We start from the raw sequence: 17,346 nt of genomic DNA, 5'->3' as shown, positions 1-17,346 counted from the left end.
GTTATATTTTGGGAAACCCTGGCTGGTCGATTTGTTTATCGATTAATTACTAAGTTGAAAAAATGTTGAAAATTTTTTTTTTTATGGAAATAATTTATTAGTTCGTATAGAAATATCAAGTGAGGTGAAGATAAAAAACAAATTTAAAAAAAACCTGGGCCTGTGGTGGTGCCATTGCAAAATGTGTCTGGGCACTGAAAAGGCTAGTATGAATCTATAATAAATGCTATTAAGTATGAGGTACTATACAGTTTGTGTTAATTCTGATTTCGCCTTGATCTACACTTACTTCAATAGTTAACAACTTAGGGGATTTCAAAAATGTATATTATGTACGTATTTATCAAAATTTATGGATGTATTATATATTTCATTCCCCCCTAGCAAAATTCCTAAATACGCCACTGGCTGGTAGAGATGATTTACCTACTTGATCTATGAATTAACTATTCTCATAAACCAAGTTGTTCATCGCCAAAGATTTATATAGGTATTCGGTTGGATCTTCAAGTTTACTAAATCAAATAATTTTGTTATTTTGAAAAGCTGCATAAATCAACACTAGGTCAACATTTCTGAATTCAGTGTAATTTTAAAACGTAAACATTGAAAACAGAAGTGTTTACTAGTATTTATCAGGATATTAGCCTCTCGAACAAATCCCCCAACCACCTGACAACATACCAAATACTCCTTGCGCTGACTTGTTTACTTGAGGATGAATGCAATCAATACCTATTTCACATATTAATGAATTACTATCAAATATTTTATTCACAGATATGGCATTCAAAAATATGCAAAACACATATGATTGAAACACAAGCATTTCTTATTATAATAACACATCAACATAAAAAACAAACACTGAAAATTAACTAACATTAATATAATAATTAAATAAACTTATCATATTCTTAAAGTAGCTTACTCTCCTCCGTCAAATTCCGAATGTGACAAAATTGAGGCCTTTCTTAAGAAAATAGTTATCAAATATAATAAATCAAGATGAATCACCCATAAGGTTTTGGATGACATTATACAATTATATAAAACAATAATTAAAAATGACGAGCTGTTATATAGATTATTATTAATGGTAGGATGAAAGCTTGGTTTTCGTATAAATTATTTTCATAAATACAAGCAATCAAACGACTATTATTAATAACCTACACAGATTCTGGAATACAGTTTTATTCAATATTTCTAAAATCAAAAGCTATACTTTTTAGTAGTGGTGTAAATACAGAAGGGAGATCAAGGGGACCTACCCCCCCCCCCCATAGGTTATAATATATAATATGCAAAAGTTTTCAGAGTCCTAACTTAAGACCCCAACTTTTAAGGCGGGGCTACTGCATAAAATTATATCCTTCCCCAAGACAAAATCCTTAATATAGAGCAGGCATACAGAAAAAGTAAAAACATTTATACCTAACTTCCGCCAGTTCTGAGATTTATGTACCTAAATATTATCTTATTCCAGACGTTTGACTAATGTTCGTATTGTATTTGAAGTAAAAAAATGTCTTGTTAAAATTAGAATACATCTTTTATTTGTTAAAAAAAAAATAAATGAATAAAATCCATAATAAATAATAATATTATGTTCATATAGTACTTTTCTTAGCGTATTATTACCTGGTATTCATATTTTTAGTATTTGATTATTATCTGTGCTGACTCGAAAATACCAACTAAAAAAATTATAAACATTATAATTTATAGTCATTATACAAGTTTTTATTTGTGATTATTGATTAAATTATAAATATACATCTGCAATCTACGATCAGGATAGGTACCTGATACCTATTCCTGTTTTTCTGTACCTATTATAGGTACCTAGGTAGTAGTTTAGTAAATACCGTAGCCTGTAGGGCACCTTATGTAGGTATACATAATATATTATTATACATAAAATACAGTCAACAATCATTATAATTATTATATAATATATTATTATTAAATAGTAATACACATATAAATGACAATTTTTGTTATTTCAAAAATTACAAATTTTTAATATAGGTATAGATACATAAAATATTTTGTAATAATAAATAGTATTGAAGTCAGGGCTTACATTTAAAAAAAAATTCCGTTTTATGTATTAAATATTAATTGTAAATTGAGCACAAGCCCGTAATGTACGCTTAAATAAATAAATAAATAATATATATTGTTTATCATTATGTTTTGACGTTTTGTTTTGCGGTACCTATTTAATTATTTTTGATTTTCACTTTCCATTATAATGATGTTTACAAATTTCAATCATTTTTTTTTCTAGTTTAAACGTTATCATAAAATTTGCAAGCCCTGAATTTTAAGTAGAATAATCATAAATTCTTAAACATACCACTCACGACACACAGGTTAAATGTTATCATTGTTATAGTAATCACACACTAATCAAGTACTAATCACACAGTAATGAATACCTATTACCTATATATTTAGCTCTATAATATTGTGCAGTAAGACGGGTGTATTCTTTAGGTCTAGTGACTAAGTGAATTTGGAAAAATCTAACAGTTGCCCGGATCTGACAATAAAGAGAGACATGAATTTATGCGGAAAATCATATTTTTATATATTATGAAAATATGGCATAGGTAGATTAATTGACTTCAATTTGTTGTGTTGAGAAAATTTATAAGTATAGATTTAAGAATGTGGATCCGTAAAAAGTAAAAATGTTAAAACAAATTAATCATAAATGGAAATTTTGGTTGTTTCAAAAATAACAAATTTCTTATATAGGGGTAGGTACATAAATATTTCTTTTGTAATATTATAAATAGTATTTAAGTAGAATAATCATTAATTGTTAAACACACCACTCACGACACACAGATTAAATGTTATTATTGTTAAACTTATAGTAATCACACACTAATCAAGCACTAATCACACAATAATGAATACCTATTGCCTATATATTTAGTTCTATAATAATGTGGAAATAAAAATGGTGCATTCTTTAGGTCTAACGACTATGTGAATTTGGAAAAATCTATCAGTTGCCCAGATCTGACAACAAGGAGAGATATGAATTTATGCGGAAAAACATATTTTTATGTAGTATGAAAATAGGGCATAGATTAATTTACTTCAATTTATTGTGTTAAGAAAATCTATATAGATTTAATAATGTTGATCTGTAAAAAGTAAAATTTTTAAAACATTAATCTGCAGTTTAAAGTTGTAGTGATTAATGGAATGTAACAGGTTCAAATAAGCTAATAGATATGAAATATTATTATAAAAACTACAACAAAAGCAGTATTACATTAATTTCTTAATGAACAAACATCATTATATCTATATACTACATAAAATTAACTAAATTGTACTATCTAATATAACATACCTACATATTATATATTTATATATTTTTTTTTTTTTTATTGAACTTGAGCCCCGCGATTATGGCCATTAGTTGGTGTAGGGGATTATGATCTATGTGTGGCAAGTTTTAACTATTGCGAACTCGGGTGGTCACCCATCCGGGAGCTAGTGGCAGCGGGCGTTACTTACTCTCAGTCGCATTCCACGACTGGTAGAAGCTAACGCGCCGCGCCGCGCCAAGCCACACATATTATATTTAATATATCCTAATCGTACTATAAGCCATTACTGTATAGTGCCATGAGCCAATAACCATTGTTGTTGCTGCTTTAATCAAACAAAAATAATATTTATTATAATGCACCTATTCGAAATATGAATATCAATCAACAGAATATCAAATAGATATTAAAACATTGGACCACATCCATTCTTATAACAATAAATGATAACGTGCCTAAACATAAAAAATAACAATATATAATAAGAATTTATCGGGCAAGTATTGATACCTACCTGGTAATAAGTAAAAAACAACACGGAAAAAACCGATACGGTAAAAAACGACACGATAAAAAACGATAAGGTAAAAAGGGTGGACATAAGTGGGTACCGCTCTGCTATACAGAAGTTGTCGAGTATTTCATTAATAATTATCATAATATCATGGATGTGTTAGATTTTAATTCAATGATAAATAGTATCAAACTAAAAATAATTGTGAGCGGAGGCCAATGTGTCAACCATACTTGTATAAAAAAAATAAAATTTAATAATTAAAAAAATACCTATATTAATAAGAATTGAAAACATCTCATGGCTATTTTTAAAGGTATAAAACATATGAGAAATCTTCTATTAAATTATCAAATGTTAGCTATGAAAAACAAAATGTTTATGAATTTTTAACTGAAAAATAATTTGCACATTTTCGGGATTTTATCAAAATTTAAACTTTAAAATTTAAATGGATATTATAAAAAATAATCGTACATATTTATCTTTAATATAGGAACCTTACATTAAATTTTCAAGTTTTAAATAATGTTAAAAATCGTTTAATAAGAATTCGTTAATTAACCGGTCAATTGTTGCGAACTTGATGAATTCCGTCGAAATTATAACACCGGACAATCATAAAAAAAAACTACTGGTGATTTACCACAGAAACCTTGTCTAACATTTTTTTTAAAATTTATTTTTGTATCGGTTTAACTCAAAAACTAATAACTGCAGATACTTTAAATTTTCATCAAAAGTTTATGTGAACATTTTTCATACATAATAAGTAATAACAATATTTTAAAAAATGTTGACTTTTTTGAGATTTTTATTGCTACCTATGAGACATTTTCGATTTTTTTAAAGTTTTTATTCAATTATTGTTGATTAATAATTTTTTGCTAGATGAAAAAACTTAAAAGTGTAATACAAGATTTTACTTGGCCCTAGCGTCAGAGTTATCTCTTCAACACTGCCATTTGGGACAGAATGATTTCAAGATTATCTAATGTTGAAATTTTGACACAATTCATCTAAGTCTCGAATATGTAAACATTATTCTTTGTTAGAATTGTATACAGGTTTTTCTTTTCATAGCTTACATAAGGACATTTATTAGAAGATTCCCCGCAAGTTGTTGTACCTTAAAAAAAAAAAAAATTTGACTAATAAATATGATTATTTATACAAGTATATAGTAGGCTGACACACAGTCTCCACCCAGAATCATTTTTGGTATACAATGATTTATCATTAAATTCAAATTTAACATATTCATAATTCATTACAATAATATCAAACTCGAAAACTGCCGTACAGCAGAGCGGTACCTACTTGTCCACCCTATTCAAATTGAGTTTATTTGCTAATAACAGCAGATGTCAGGATTATTATAATTATGAAAAGAACTAATATTTGTGATTTTTAAGTAAAATACATTTGATGTATTTTTCAGTGTCATTGTTTTCCTAGATCCTATTCTTCATCGTCTGGTATTATTATAATATCAGGGTCAATTATAATGGGGCGATTTCTGCAAATGAAATATAATATTAATTTACAGTCAGTAATAATGCAAAGTACACCTAACTCTTTAATACAAACCTGTGAGTTTCTTTTCTCATCTCGTACATGTGTTTTAAATCAGTCCTCAACTGTGGCTGGAGATTCATCAACGCCATATCATACATTCTGTCGGCGGTGGATTTCCCAATGTGCTCGAGCTCGAACTCAAGACAGTCAGCCAACAGAGCTGCAAGTGAAACGATCTAATACAACCGGCTCAATATGATACAAATACACGTAGGTGCTAGCTGAATATTCAGACTTCGCCCGTGTGAAATTTTTTTTGTGACAAATCATATTATAGGTATTCTAATAACAACTAGGTGGGCCAAAACAATTTTCAGCAGGATGACTTATTATTATTTTTAACCTAAAGAGCCTTAAAATTTTCCATCTCATAATCTAATTTATTATGATTATTATGTACCTGAGAATTAAGTTAGTACTTAGATTATTTAAATTTAAATTTACTTATTTATAGACACTATTGTACCCAAAACCATTGTATATAAAACAAACCCTGAAATCCTCAGTCACATATAAAATATTCAACATAAATCAAACATGTTTAAATTTCCTTTAAACAATACAATAACATAATTTCTGGGAGTTTCATCGATTCCGCCAGACCTTTGTATACTAGGTGATAAGTAGGGCTCGGATTTATATGTATTTATATAACCAAAGTATGTATTTATACAATAAAAGTATGTACATAAATATGTGCTAAAGAATTCAAAATATATATTATCAAAAAAATAATAATAATAATGATAATTAATAATAAAATAAAATGTAATAAAAAATGTATATTTATCTAATTATATTGATTACAAACATTATTTTATTAACATTCATTTTTAAATTTTCGAATTCAAAAATCGTCCTCATAATATATAGTCATGATAACCTTTCAATTATTTTAACTCTGAAGAAAAGACATTAAAACGGTATAATTGTCTAAATATGTAAGAAAAAATTGAATAGTTGTGAAATATGTAAAAACATGTATTTATGACAAAATATGTAAAAATATGTAAAATCAAATATAGCTCTTTTTATCTTAAATCTTGTGAAACAAATTTATCATTTGCCGAAATAAGTTTATCATGTAGCAGAGAAAATATGTATTTACATATAAATCCGAGCCCTAGTGATAAGGTATATCGATTCCGTCAGGGAAAAAAATAATCTTCCCGAATAAAAGTTATAGTTTTATTTTACTTACATAGGTATATTATGAATATTATATGAAATACCCGTGGATATAAAAATGTTCGTTTTATAGAGATTATATATATTATTATAGATAATATTGCATTATTTTAATTTTATTTATTTAACTGTAGTATTATTTTATTTATAATATATTGTAGGTATTGTAATAAAATTATTATATTAATTGTTAATTTATTTTTAATATTTAAATGATTAGCAGGTAGTTTATATAACTATTTACGGTGAATCCCAAACGTTCCCCGTCCATTGTTTGCTTATTCCCAGACAGCTCTCGTCGAATAATGTTTTACCAACAGGTAGATTACCAAATGGCTCCCTTTGAAAAAGGTTTCACCCAAATTTACCCAATGTATAATTTTTATATTTATACTAGCTGATTCCGTGCACTTCGTTGTCCCGTGCACTCAAGCACACACAAAAAATTTCTTCAAAACCGGTGCAGCCGTTTAGGAGGAGTTTGAATACTTACACATGGACAGAAGAAATATATATATATAATAAGATATACAATTTAAAACACATTTTTAATCACACTTAGTTTACGACAGTCCTAAGTCCGTATGAAGTGTGTAGAAATTTGTGTTGGTTTCCCTAACCTTGAGAATTTACCATTTTGTAAAACGGGAACCGAACGGGTTATGTCCGAATATAACAGTCAAGCCGAAATACAATCTTGATACATTATTTTAGGTAGCATAAGCATACCCTGTAACACCTCAGTTCACGCCAACTGGTTTACCCTAGGCCCTAGAGGAACCTATAGGTACATACCTATATTGACAGCCACAATTAGGTCTCGCGATTCTGAAACTACCATGTCAATAAAAATAAAATATAGTCGTTTGCATTTTTTTATAACTTAAAATAATTTTTATGTATTGTTGGACTTCAGAAATTATATCATTAGTATAATAAAAATATACTCACGGACATCAGAGGAAAATTTGTGGCACGCGAGGTTGTATATGCTTCTGATGGAGCAGATGTTGATCGGTTTTTGCATTTTCTCGTACTGAATCATGTTCATGTACAATTTTTTTTTCGCCGGTACTAATCTTATCATTTGGTTAAAAAGGCCTCTAGCAGAGGATATGCCATCGTTATCGTTGACCCATTCAAGGTGTTTGACTTTGTACACATTGCTGATTTCTTGGTAGGGGCTCTTGGCGCCATCTTTATAAAACTTACCAAGCTACGAAAAACGAACGTTACAGCTTATAGCAAATCGTATAGACTAAAAAAAATCATTATTTGTTATTTGTTGAGTGGTAACCCGCTTCACGTTCACCGTATGTTCGTTATTTTACTTCGTATATGTAATTAGTTTTATGAATTTTTTACGTCCAGTAAGTTCTTTATTTAAAGTATTTTTTTTATATGAGTTGTATATCAAGAGTTAATATGGCCTCATAGAAACATCAAATCAAAATGAACTCTACCATCCTCGTTCTTCACCAAATTCACCAATTCCGAATTCGCAAAAGATAAACAACCAAATATTTCTACTCAACCAATCGATTCGCCGCGTTGGCTACCGACAGTGGCGTAATCACGGGGGAAAATGACGGTGCTTTTACACCCCCTGCTATTACGTAGCAGGTGCAAAGATATGCTTTTGCACATGCAGGCTGCAGTAGCTGAACTTTAAACTATAAGCATATTAAAATTCAATACCATTTCATTTATTTGTTGAATTATTTTATAATTTACGGCAACACAACTGAATAATTAATAATAAAATAACGGTATGTAATAATGTTTCTATCACTTGATTATCTATTATAGCCCGATACCTGTTGTCACTATCATATTTACAGTGGTGGAACGAACCTAAAATAACCCATAACCACCTAAAATTGACCCACGCCGCCACGCACAAACAATTTATAATAAACACAAGTACTAATAGTATTACTATATAATTACTATATAATATAATATAATTATTTAGCCAGAATATTGTTTTTCACTATCATATTGAGCACCTACACACTTACCCCTAAATATAAAAAAAATCAGAAGCCAACGCTTCTCAAAGATGACCACATTCTTTCGCCACTTGATTCATGAACTGCCGAAAATTCACAAAATAAAATTTTTATATTTCATATAAATATAGTATTTGTATTTCTATATATTATGTATAATGTATATATATATATATATATATGTAGGTACCTACCATTGAACTATATATTATAAAACTTTATTGTATAAAATTATAATATGGTAATCTTTTTTAATTTGTTAACTTACACTTTGTTATGTTTTAAAAGTTTAATACTATTACAATTTTGTTATCAATATACATATATAATATTACTGTAAGCTATATTTTATAATGCAATTTTTATGTAATAGGACATTTATTGTATACATACATAAACAATTAAAATGAAGTAATAAGATTATTATATAGTTCAATGATACATACAGTATTTGAAATAATATATAGATTTTGATATTTGTAAATTTTATCAAATACAAAAATATAGTAAGTACACTCCAGCGAAGCGGTTGGCTTCGATATGACTTAATTTGTCTTTATGATTATTAGATCAATAAAAGATTTGAACCTGCTGAAAATTAATGAAATCATGCTAATGGCTACTGATGAGGACATATTGGTTGAACTCATCACATCGTGCAAACAGTGGCGTCGGAGAAGGGGGGCAGAGGGGGCAATTGACCCCTCAGATATAATCCAAGGGGGACAAAAGTATACTTTTCCCCCCTACTACATTAAAATTGAAGGGTATACAATCATAAATTACGTTTAATTTTACGTTTACGTATTCAAAATTGGTCTTATTTTCATGAATGTATGAATGTGCCTAATAACATTATTATTATTATTATTATTATCGATTTATTATTCATTATTATAACTACATAATACATACCTAATAAACATATTGAGTAATTTTTATTTTTTTATTGTTACTTTAGAATATAAGTTAAAGTATAAAGTAGATACATTTTTTTTTTTTATTTAATTAATTAATATTATATTGTTACTTTTGAATATAACTTCAGGTATTATGTAAATATGTTTTGTGTTTTGTTTCAATATATAAATGTCTAAATATAATGTATCTACATTTATATTATACAATAATTATATCAATACATTTATGTAATTCTTATTATATTATAATCAGGGCCGTATTTGGGTAGGGGCAACCGGGTACACGTGCCCCCAGTGGCAAATTTTAGGGGGCGGCCGGCGGGGCACTCATTGATGATAATTTTTAGGGATTAGGGATATTTAGGGATAATTTACGAATTTAACGTTTTTTTTTTTTTGGTAAAATATTAAAATGTGTCCATAAAGGGCGGCAAAAAATGTTGTGCACCCGCGGCGGCAAAATTGTAAATACGGCCCTGATTATAATATATTACCTATATCAACATTAAAAGAATAAAATATTAAGAAAGGTTTTCTGTTATAAATCACAAATGAATATATAATGGTTGTTAGGTGTTTTAAGTTTCGACCCCCTCATCAAAAATAGTTCCTGCGCCACTGCGTGCAATATATCCAACAATCTGCCACAACCTTATCTGAATTCCAAATAAGCAAACTATTAAATCCATCAATCAATATTTAAACCACTAAATAATAACTATTTCGCATTCCAAATGTAAAAAAACTAGGATATCATTTCTCAACTTTCCCGCTGTGCATACCAAACCATTCTATGCGCCTTTATTGCTTCCGACTCAAAAGATATCATATTACCTAATGCAGGGTGGATTTATGAGGGGGAACGATGTGGTGGTCACTACTCAATTCCTCATTGGACTTTCTTTAACGATTTAATTACGGTCAAGTTTCAATTATACATTTGTACTTTATATATCACTTTAAAATATTCCTTCTCGCCCCCTTCCTCTCATTAAACAAGATTCAGATCTGACCCTGACCTAATGGCTAATAGTACCTACACTGCAATCTGAATTTCTTTTAAATCTTCCTACTTTAATGTCTATGTGATTTACGAGCTATACAATAACCTTTTAGTTAATAACTAAATGTGGGGAACAATGAATGGATTATTTTCACAATCTTGCGATTTTTGTTAAGTTTGTAAATCGTATTTTATCTGAATGTCTTATTGTTTAAATGTATGTACAAATAGTTTTTTTTCGTTTAAATAAAAAAAGAAGTTTGGACGATCGAAAAACCCCGAAAAATGATGATGATTTTATAAAATCGATTATAATTTCAAATTCAAACTAACGGTATAACTTTAATATGCGTGCATATTAAATGGATCACTGGTAGTCGACGAATAATATTTTTATTCGTAGGTAGGTATACCTAATATATCGAAAAAGAATTAATAATATTATACCTGCCGGTCGTTTTCGCGGCACCGTTTCAAAAACGTTTCCATCTTTTTCCACAAAAGTAATGACTTGTTTCCCAATGCCTGATTTCCAGCATCAAAAATCTTTTTTACTGTTCTATAAGAACCGAAATGTTCGATCCGATAATTTAACGCCTCAGCCCACACGCCGACGTTGCCCTTGTTGCAATCGATCGCCAATTGTAAAATTTCGGGATGAATCTCTTCAGAAAGTACCGCCTTCGTAACGAAACAAAACTTTATTTATGTACAATGTACAGTGTAGTATTATATTGACAAAAATTTACCCAATAAACATAATATTCTGGTTCATGTAGACCTCCAAGGTCAAAGTGGCCCATCTGGAATGCCTTTTTCATTTCCTTTTGTATCCATTTATTGAATTCCGAATTTATCTTAGTATTATAATATTTCCAAAGTTTTATTATATATTCAGTAAGCAACTTCATTAAATTGAGTTTTCTTGTGACGTTAAATACATGTTTCAATCCTTTATTGTATGTTTTAATACAACACCTATATAATAAAAGCAGTTCATCACCATGTAGGTACCTACCTACCGATCTAATAAAATAAAAATACATATATTTGTTTATTTGTTATATTTAATTATCTATAGGAGAGCATAGGTAAGTACAATTTTTTACTAAAAATGTATTATTCTTACATAGCAATTCAAAGCCATTACAAAACAAAATGTTTAATATATTTTTTTTTAAATATGTGTTATAACCAACCTTAATAATGTGTAAGAAATATTTTCAAAAACGTTAATATTTTTTTAGATAGGCAGCCAGGTAAGTGGGTATTTTAAGTGTTTACTCTTAAACAAATCACCTTGCAGTTATAGACTCAACACAAACTTTTATAATAATTATTAATTAATAACATTAGGTATGTAAAATAACCTCGCTCTTTTATTGGGGTCTGTGACGTATCCGAAGATCCCTGTATCACGGTTGAAAACGTATCCATTTGTGCACAATGTAGCAACTTTATGCCACATGATATCACTGTAATTGTACATCTCCATCAAATCACTAAATAATGTAACAATATAAGAATTTTAATATGTTTTGAAAAATCGTCTACAAATTAATATGAAAATACGTTTATTATATTTTATTATTATCATTGATATAATCTATAGGTACCAGACAATTTCGTGTTGTAGTCTCCATAGGGGTTTTACTTCTATAGATCTTTCCAACAATACGATATGAAATTCCATGTCGTATTCGAATTTTTTTATTGTTTTTTTATAAATTTCAATTGGTTTTATTTCATTCAAATCACCGCCTCCTACATCATCAAAGTACATCACTTCAATCCACAATTGTTCTAAATAAAGAGTTTTATTATTTGCGTATTTTATAATTCCTTCTTCGAAGTATCGCCTAGCCATCTCGATATTTTTTTTTTCATATTCGAACGTTGCTGCAGCTATATACATTTGAGGTTCGCATTTTTTTCTCGACATTAATACGATTAGCGGAGGGTTTTCGTTGGTTATAAACTCTATCTGAAATCAATAAATGTTTGACGTTAAAAAGATAAGATTCTTGGTAATAAATAATAATAATATGTTGATTAATATTACGACATTTCGTATTTTCCCATTGTTGATTTTGCGATTTAAAAGAAACATTTTTTATGTAATATAGTTATTTATAAGACAGTACCGATATTTTTAAAAATATTGACACTCCTGTGCAAAAAAAATATTTTTCAGATTTTGAGTGGATCATTGAATGTATTAATTTTACAATGATAAAGGTTTTTCATTTTTTGTATTTGTCATAAAGAAATATAAAATTAATACTTATAATACATTTACGTAGATATACCTATTTTATAATAAGTGGACTTTCCACATAGAGGGGTTGAGGACCGACCGCCAATTCAACGAGATGTCCGTAGGAGTGTAACACCATGGGTGGAAATCGGAGGGGGCTTAAGAAGCCTAAGCCCACCAATAGTTTTAAGTACAGGTTTTAGTCTCCCCTCTCCCTTGCCATTACAATTATACAAAGTGCCTAAATATATAATTATTCAATCCCGTTACACGTCCCGGGTTCGAAGAAAACAGTAAATAATATACTACATAATATAATATATAGTGGTAGCTATAATGTACAGTGGCTAATAAAAGTACCTACTTAATAATAGCTTTATATATTTTTTTATATTAACATTTAATAATATTGTAAATTACAATTTGTAATTATATACCAGTATAATGATAGGGAAAAAATATTACACAATCGGTTGACAATTTCGGACATTTACCAGCTCTGATCGTTATTATCCTAAGATTTACCAAATCCCATTTAAAAGTCGAAACTAGAAAAACCAATCGGGGCTTGACAACACTTTTTTGTTAGTTTAAAATAAATTTCATATTACCTATATTATATTAACTCAATTAAAACATAATAACTAATAACTATTATCCACAAATAATAATTGTAATTAGGTAATAGGTACGAATAAATATTTTGATGAAAATTGAGCATTAAAAAAAAAAAAAAAACAAAGGGCCATATTAATTCAGTCCACTAATAGTATACGCATAATATAATTTTGTCATGTCATTCGAGAACTATTTCTAAATAAAGTCATGGTGCACTTATAACTCTTTCAGATAAATCCATTCCTTTCTATCGTAATTTTTTAAAAAATAAATACGGGACAAAAAGTTTTGAGTGATGGTAATACTGTTTAAAAGCACGCCCACGATTTACATTTTCTTTGTTTATAGGTACTCTCACAGATCCCTCTACTTTCATTTTCTTTGCACATGAACATTATTTACTAATAAAATTGATTAATAACGCATAGAAATTTAAATATAATATGTATAATATAGTTATAGGTATACATAAAATAATTTATGCGTCCGTGTTAAAGGTCTGATAGCCATGGGTAGAAAAAATATTTGGGGGGTGGTAAAATTGTTGAGGTGTTCATTGTAGAAGAGCTTCCAGATGTTTTAGTGATGGTGGTAACACTGTTTTAAATCAATCCCACGACTTTCATTCTCATTGTTTATAGGTACTCTCTCAGAGCCTTTCACTTTTATTTTCTCTGCGCATGAAAATTATTTATTAATAAAATTGACAAATAACGTATAGAAATTTAAATATAATATAATATATCGTAAGTATACATAAATGATTTTGTACGCCCGTGTAAAGGGGCTGATAGCCACGGGTAGAAAAAAGATTTGGGGGGTGGTAAAGTTGTTAAGGTGTTCTTTTTAGAAGAACTCCCAGATGTTTTAGTGATGATGGTAACACTGTTTCTGGGCACGCATATGACTTTTACTTACTTTTGCTACTTTTATTTTCCCTGATCATGAATACCTCCCAATCAATCTGATCAATAAGGTAAAAGCTTGAATTTATATTAGGTAGGTATAATAGATAATTGTATGCCCAATGCCGTGTAAAGATACAGGTAATAAATTCTTGGGGGTGGTAAAGCTTTATGGGTTACTTTCAACATTGAAGCGTGTTAAAAAATACTGGAAAACGGAATTACAAATAAAAAGTTTCAGTTTTTAACACTACAATGACTATAAATAAAACATCGAAATTGTTACCAGTGTGATTTGTTTTAAATAAGTACATGATTATTTTTTTGCGATAGATTAGATAGACTGTAACCATAATATTAAAGATCACCACCGAAATGGTAATTGGTAAATTATTCGTTAACCTCAGTCATTGTACATATTATTTTAATTAGTATAATTGTTACAAGTACCTATCATGATTTACTTACATTGTTCGAGTGAAATTCCATGTAGTTCACTAACAATACACATCCAATAGAAAACATTTGAAACATACTGTAGTACAAATGATCAATTCGATTGCACAACAATTTCATGACATTTAGAGATTCAGTAATGAACCACGTCTGTGGAATATAATATTTCTGCAGAAAGAAAACCGATAAAAATTAACATCTTACGTTTCACAATTGGTAATTTATTATTCTAGAACGTACATCGATTGCCGAAACGCATTTACTCATTACGTCCAATTCGACTGTTAGTAGTTTCAGACATTCTTCTTTGGTAATCTCTTCGGTTGCGTTTTTCTGCATAAACAACTTACGTTCTTTGACAAGGGTTCTAAAAAAAAAAAACGCCGTTTACAACAATAAAAGTTATGATTTGATCGTGCACGATTAAAATTGTGTACTCACCGGATCCTAAGGTCGCTCATGAGATTGTATATTTTTAAAAATTTGATGTCATGATGTGTTTCCAAATTAATCGGCATGGCTGCAGTGCTGGTATATAATATTATATACTTAAAAGATTAGAGTAACAGCAGACACTGTATGTATATTATACTATCATATGATTTGTGAATGAAACGACGAAGTAACGGCGTGAAGTACGACGGAACTCGTTGATAGAACTTACGTACACGGGCTGACAACGAACGGGATGTTATGTCAGGGTTCCCCGTTGGGTGAAAAATTCATCGGTGAAAAATCGATTGAGGCTGACCGACAGCAGCGCTGATTCGGTCGACGGGGGGTCGGAAAACAAGATGACGGATCACACATCCGCCGAAATGGCAGCGACGGTGGCGATGATGGTGGCTGTTTTTCGGGGAGACAGAAATCGATTATAAACTGATGCTGGAATGGGGCCAGGGGGCCAGCGGGTTCCAACCCCGCCACTGCCACCACCAGCCTCTGTGGCCGCGGACGTGGACCTCTGGCTACAATGGTGAACCGAAAAAAACTATTAGCTATTTGAAAAATAAGGAAAACGCGTTTTATACATAGGTAAAAGTTTCCTTTCCGATTCGAATACACCGCTTAGCAACCCTTAAATTTTCGTACCCAGATCAGACCCTGGGGTTTTCCCGAAACGAACAATAGCAAACATTTTTTCTCTCGTTCTCACGAATCTCGGGGGTCACAGAGGGCATACAGCGTATTTCATCGGGTTTTTGGCACATTTTTATAACTAATTATAATTTCATGGACTTCCGTCATAGTGTTTGGACAAATTTTTTTGGGTTTTCTCATGTTCTATGTAAATTTCCCATATATAAATATAAGCCTGTAAACGTTAAAATTAATTTAGTAGTCGAAATGTTACGACTTGTGAAACAGATTAGTAGATAAATAATAATATGAATTCATAATGTAGATTTTATTGTTTTTACTTGCGATTTTGAATTTTTTAGCAATTTATTATAATATCTCCAGTTTTTTCTTTTATACAATATTGACATAATGTCGTGTGACATGGATGATAAATTTTAGTTTTTTGGCAATATATAAAACGTGATATTAAAATACTAATGAGTCGTTTATACTTTTGGGGTGGGCGGGGAAACTGAATTTGTATATATTTTATAGACGCAGTATCGGTCTCGCATATACAAACGACTACACGAGGGGGTTCGTCCAGTGCTGTAAGACATTTTGAAAATAACAATATTATTATCCCTCTTTGTCAAACATAATATGCATGATTAAATTGTGTTTGACATTTTTACTTGTTACTGTATATATATATTCAACGGGTCTAAATAGTTACAATACGCGTGGGTCTAGAATGAAATGGTTCTAAATAGTTTTTATGAAATTGTCGAGGACAACAATTTTAAGGTTTGAGTTCAAATATTTTACTCCTTGAACAACATTTTTTGAAAATTAAAGTTCTAAGTTTTAATAGAATTGTATGAAATACATTTATAAATATAGTATAGAGACCCTAGTGTGGTGCCAAACCACGTCAATACAATTATTCGAGTAAGAGCTGCAGAGTACAGTTAAACTTGACGTTCTCACATATTGAGACAGTGAAATAGTATATAGGTTATAATATATTCCACTAGTCTGTTATAATACATTACTATTATCGAGTTGACGTGTATACTAATAAGTATTCATTTTTTCAAACACTGAAAACACGCTTACAAACGAAAAATACTGAACCAATCCCGCCAGATAATAATATGGCCTACATATTATTATTTTTACAGGTGTGTGCCTCGCGGAATAGCGATGTAAGTGAAAGCTCTCTTCGCCGCGTAACAGTTGGGCACGCATGCGTGCGGCCCTGCAATCTCAGCTTGATCGATTTTTGATTATTTACACAGCATACCGCAGCTATATATACATTTAAAGGACCCCTGGGAATCACGATTCCATGGTTACAAACATAATCAATACTGTACGCGTTTGATGTTCCATGTACATTGTACAATTCGTACAGCACTGTGTTATATTTATAAAATTATTTTTATTTTGTACATAATACGTGTTGAAACTG

General features: G+C 29.8%; 1 protein-coding gene across 1 annotated transcript; it reads right to left on the bottom strand.

Moving 5' to 3' along the window:
* Positions 1–4,720: 4,720 nt before the first annotated feature.
* On the bottom strand, positions 4,721–15,615 carry LOC100571743 (U3 small nucleolar RNA-associated protein 6 homolog). Its single transcript, XM_003244574.4, has 10 exons — positions 15,252–15,615; positions 15,051–15,177; positions 14,823–14,978; positions 12,191–12,558; positions 11,945–12,076; positions 11,324–11,552; positions 11,022–11,255; positions 7,591–7,855; positions 5,464–5,611; positions 4,721–5,392 (listed from the first exon to the last, which is right to left on the bottom strand). The coding sequence occupies exons 1-10, from the start codon at positions 15,326–15,328 to the stop codon at positions 5,335–5,337; spliced, it is 1,794 nt and encodes a 597-aa protein (XP_003244622.2). The 5' UTR covers positions 15,329–15,615; the 3' UTR covers positions 4,721–5,334.
* Between the last annotated feature and the right edge of the window lie 1,731 nt (positions 15,616–17,346).

This window comes from Acyrthosiphon pisum, chromosome A3, assembly GCF_005508785.2.
Source record: "Acyrthosiphon pisum isolate AL4f chromosome A3, pea_aphid_22Mar2018_4r6ur, whole genome shotgun sequence".
Lineage (NCBI taxonomy): Eukaryota > Metazoa > Arthropoda > Insecta > Hemiptera > Aphididae > Acyrthosiphon > Acyrthosiphon pisum.
This window is presented reverse-complemented; position numbering and strand designations above follow the sequence as displayed.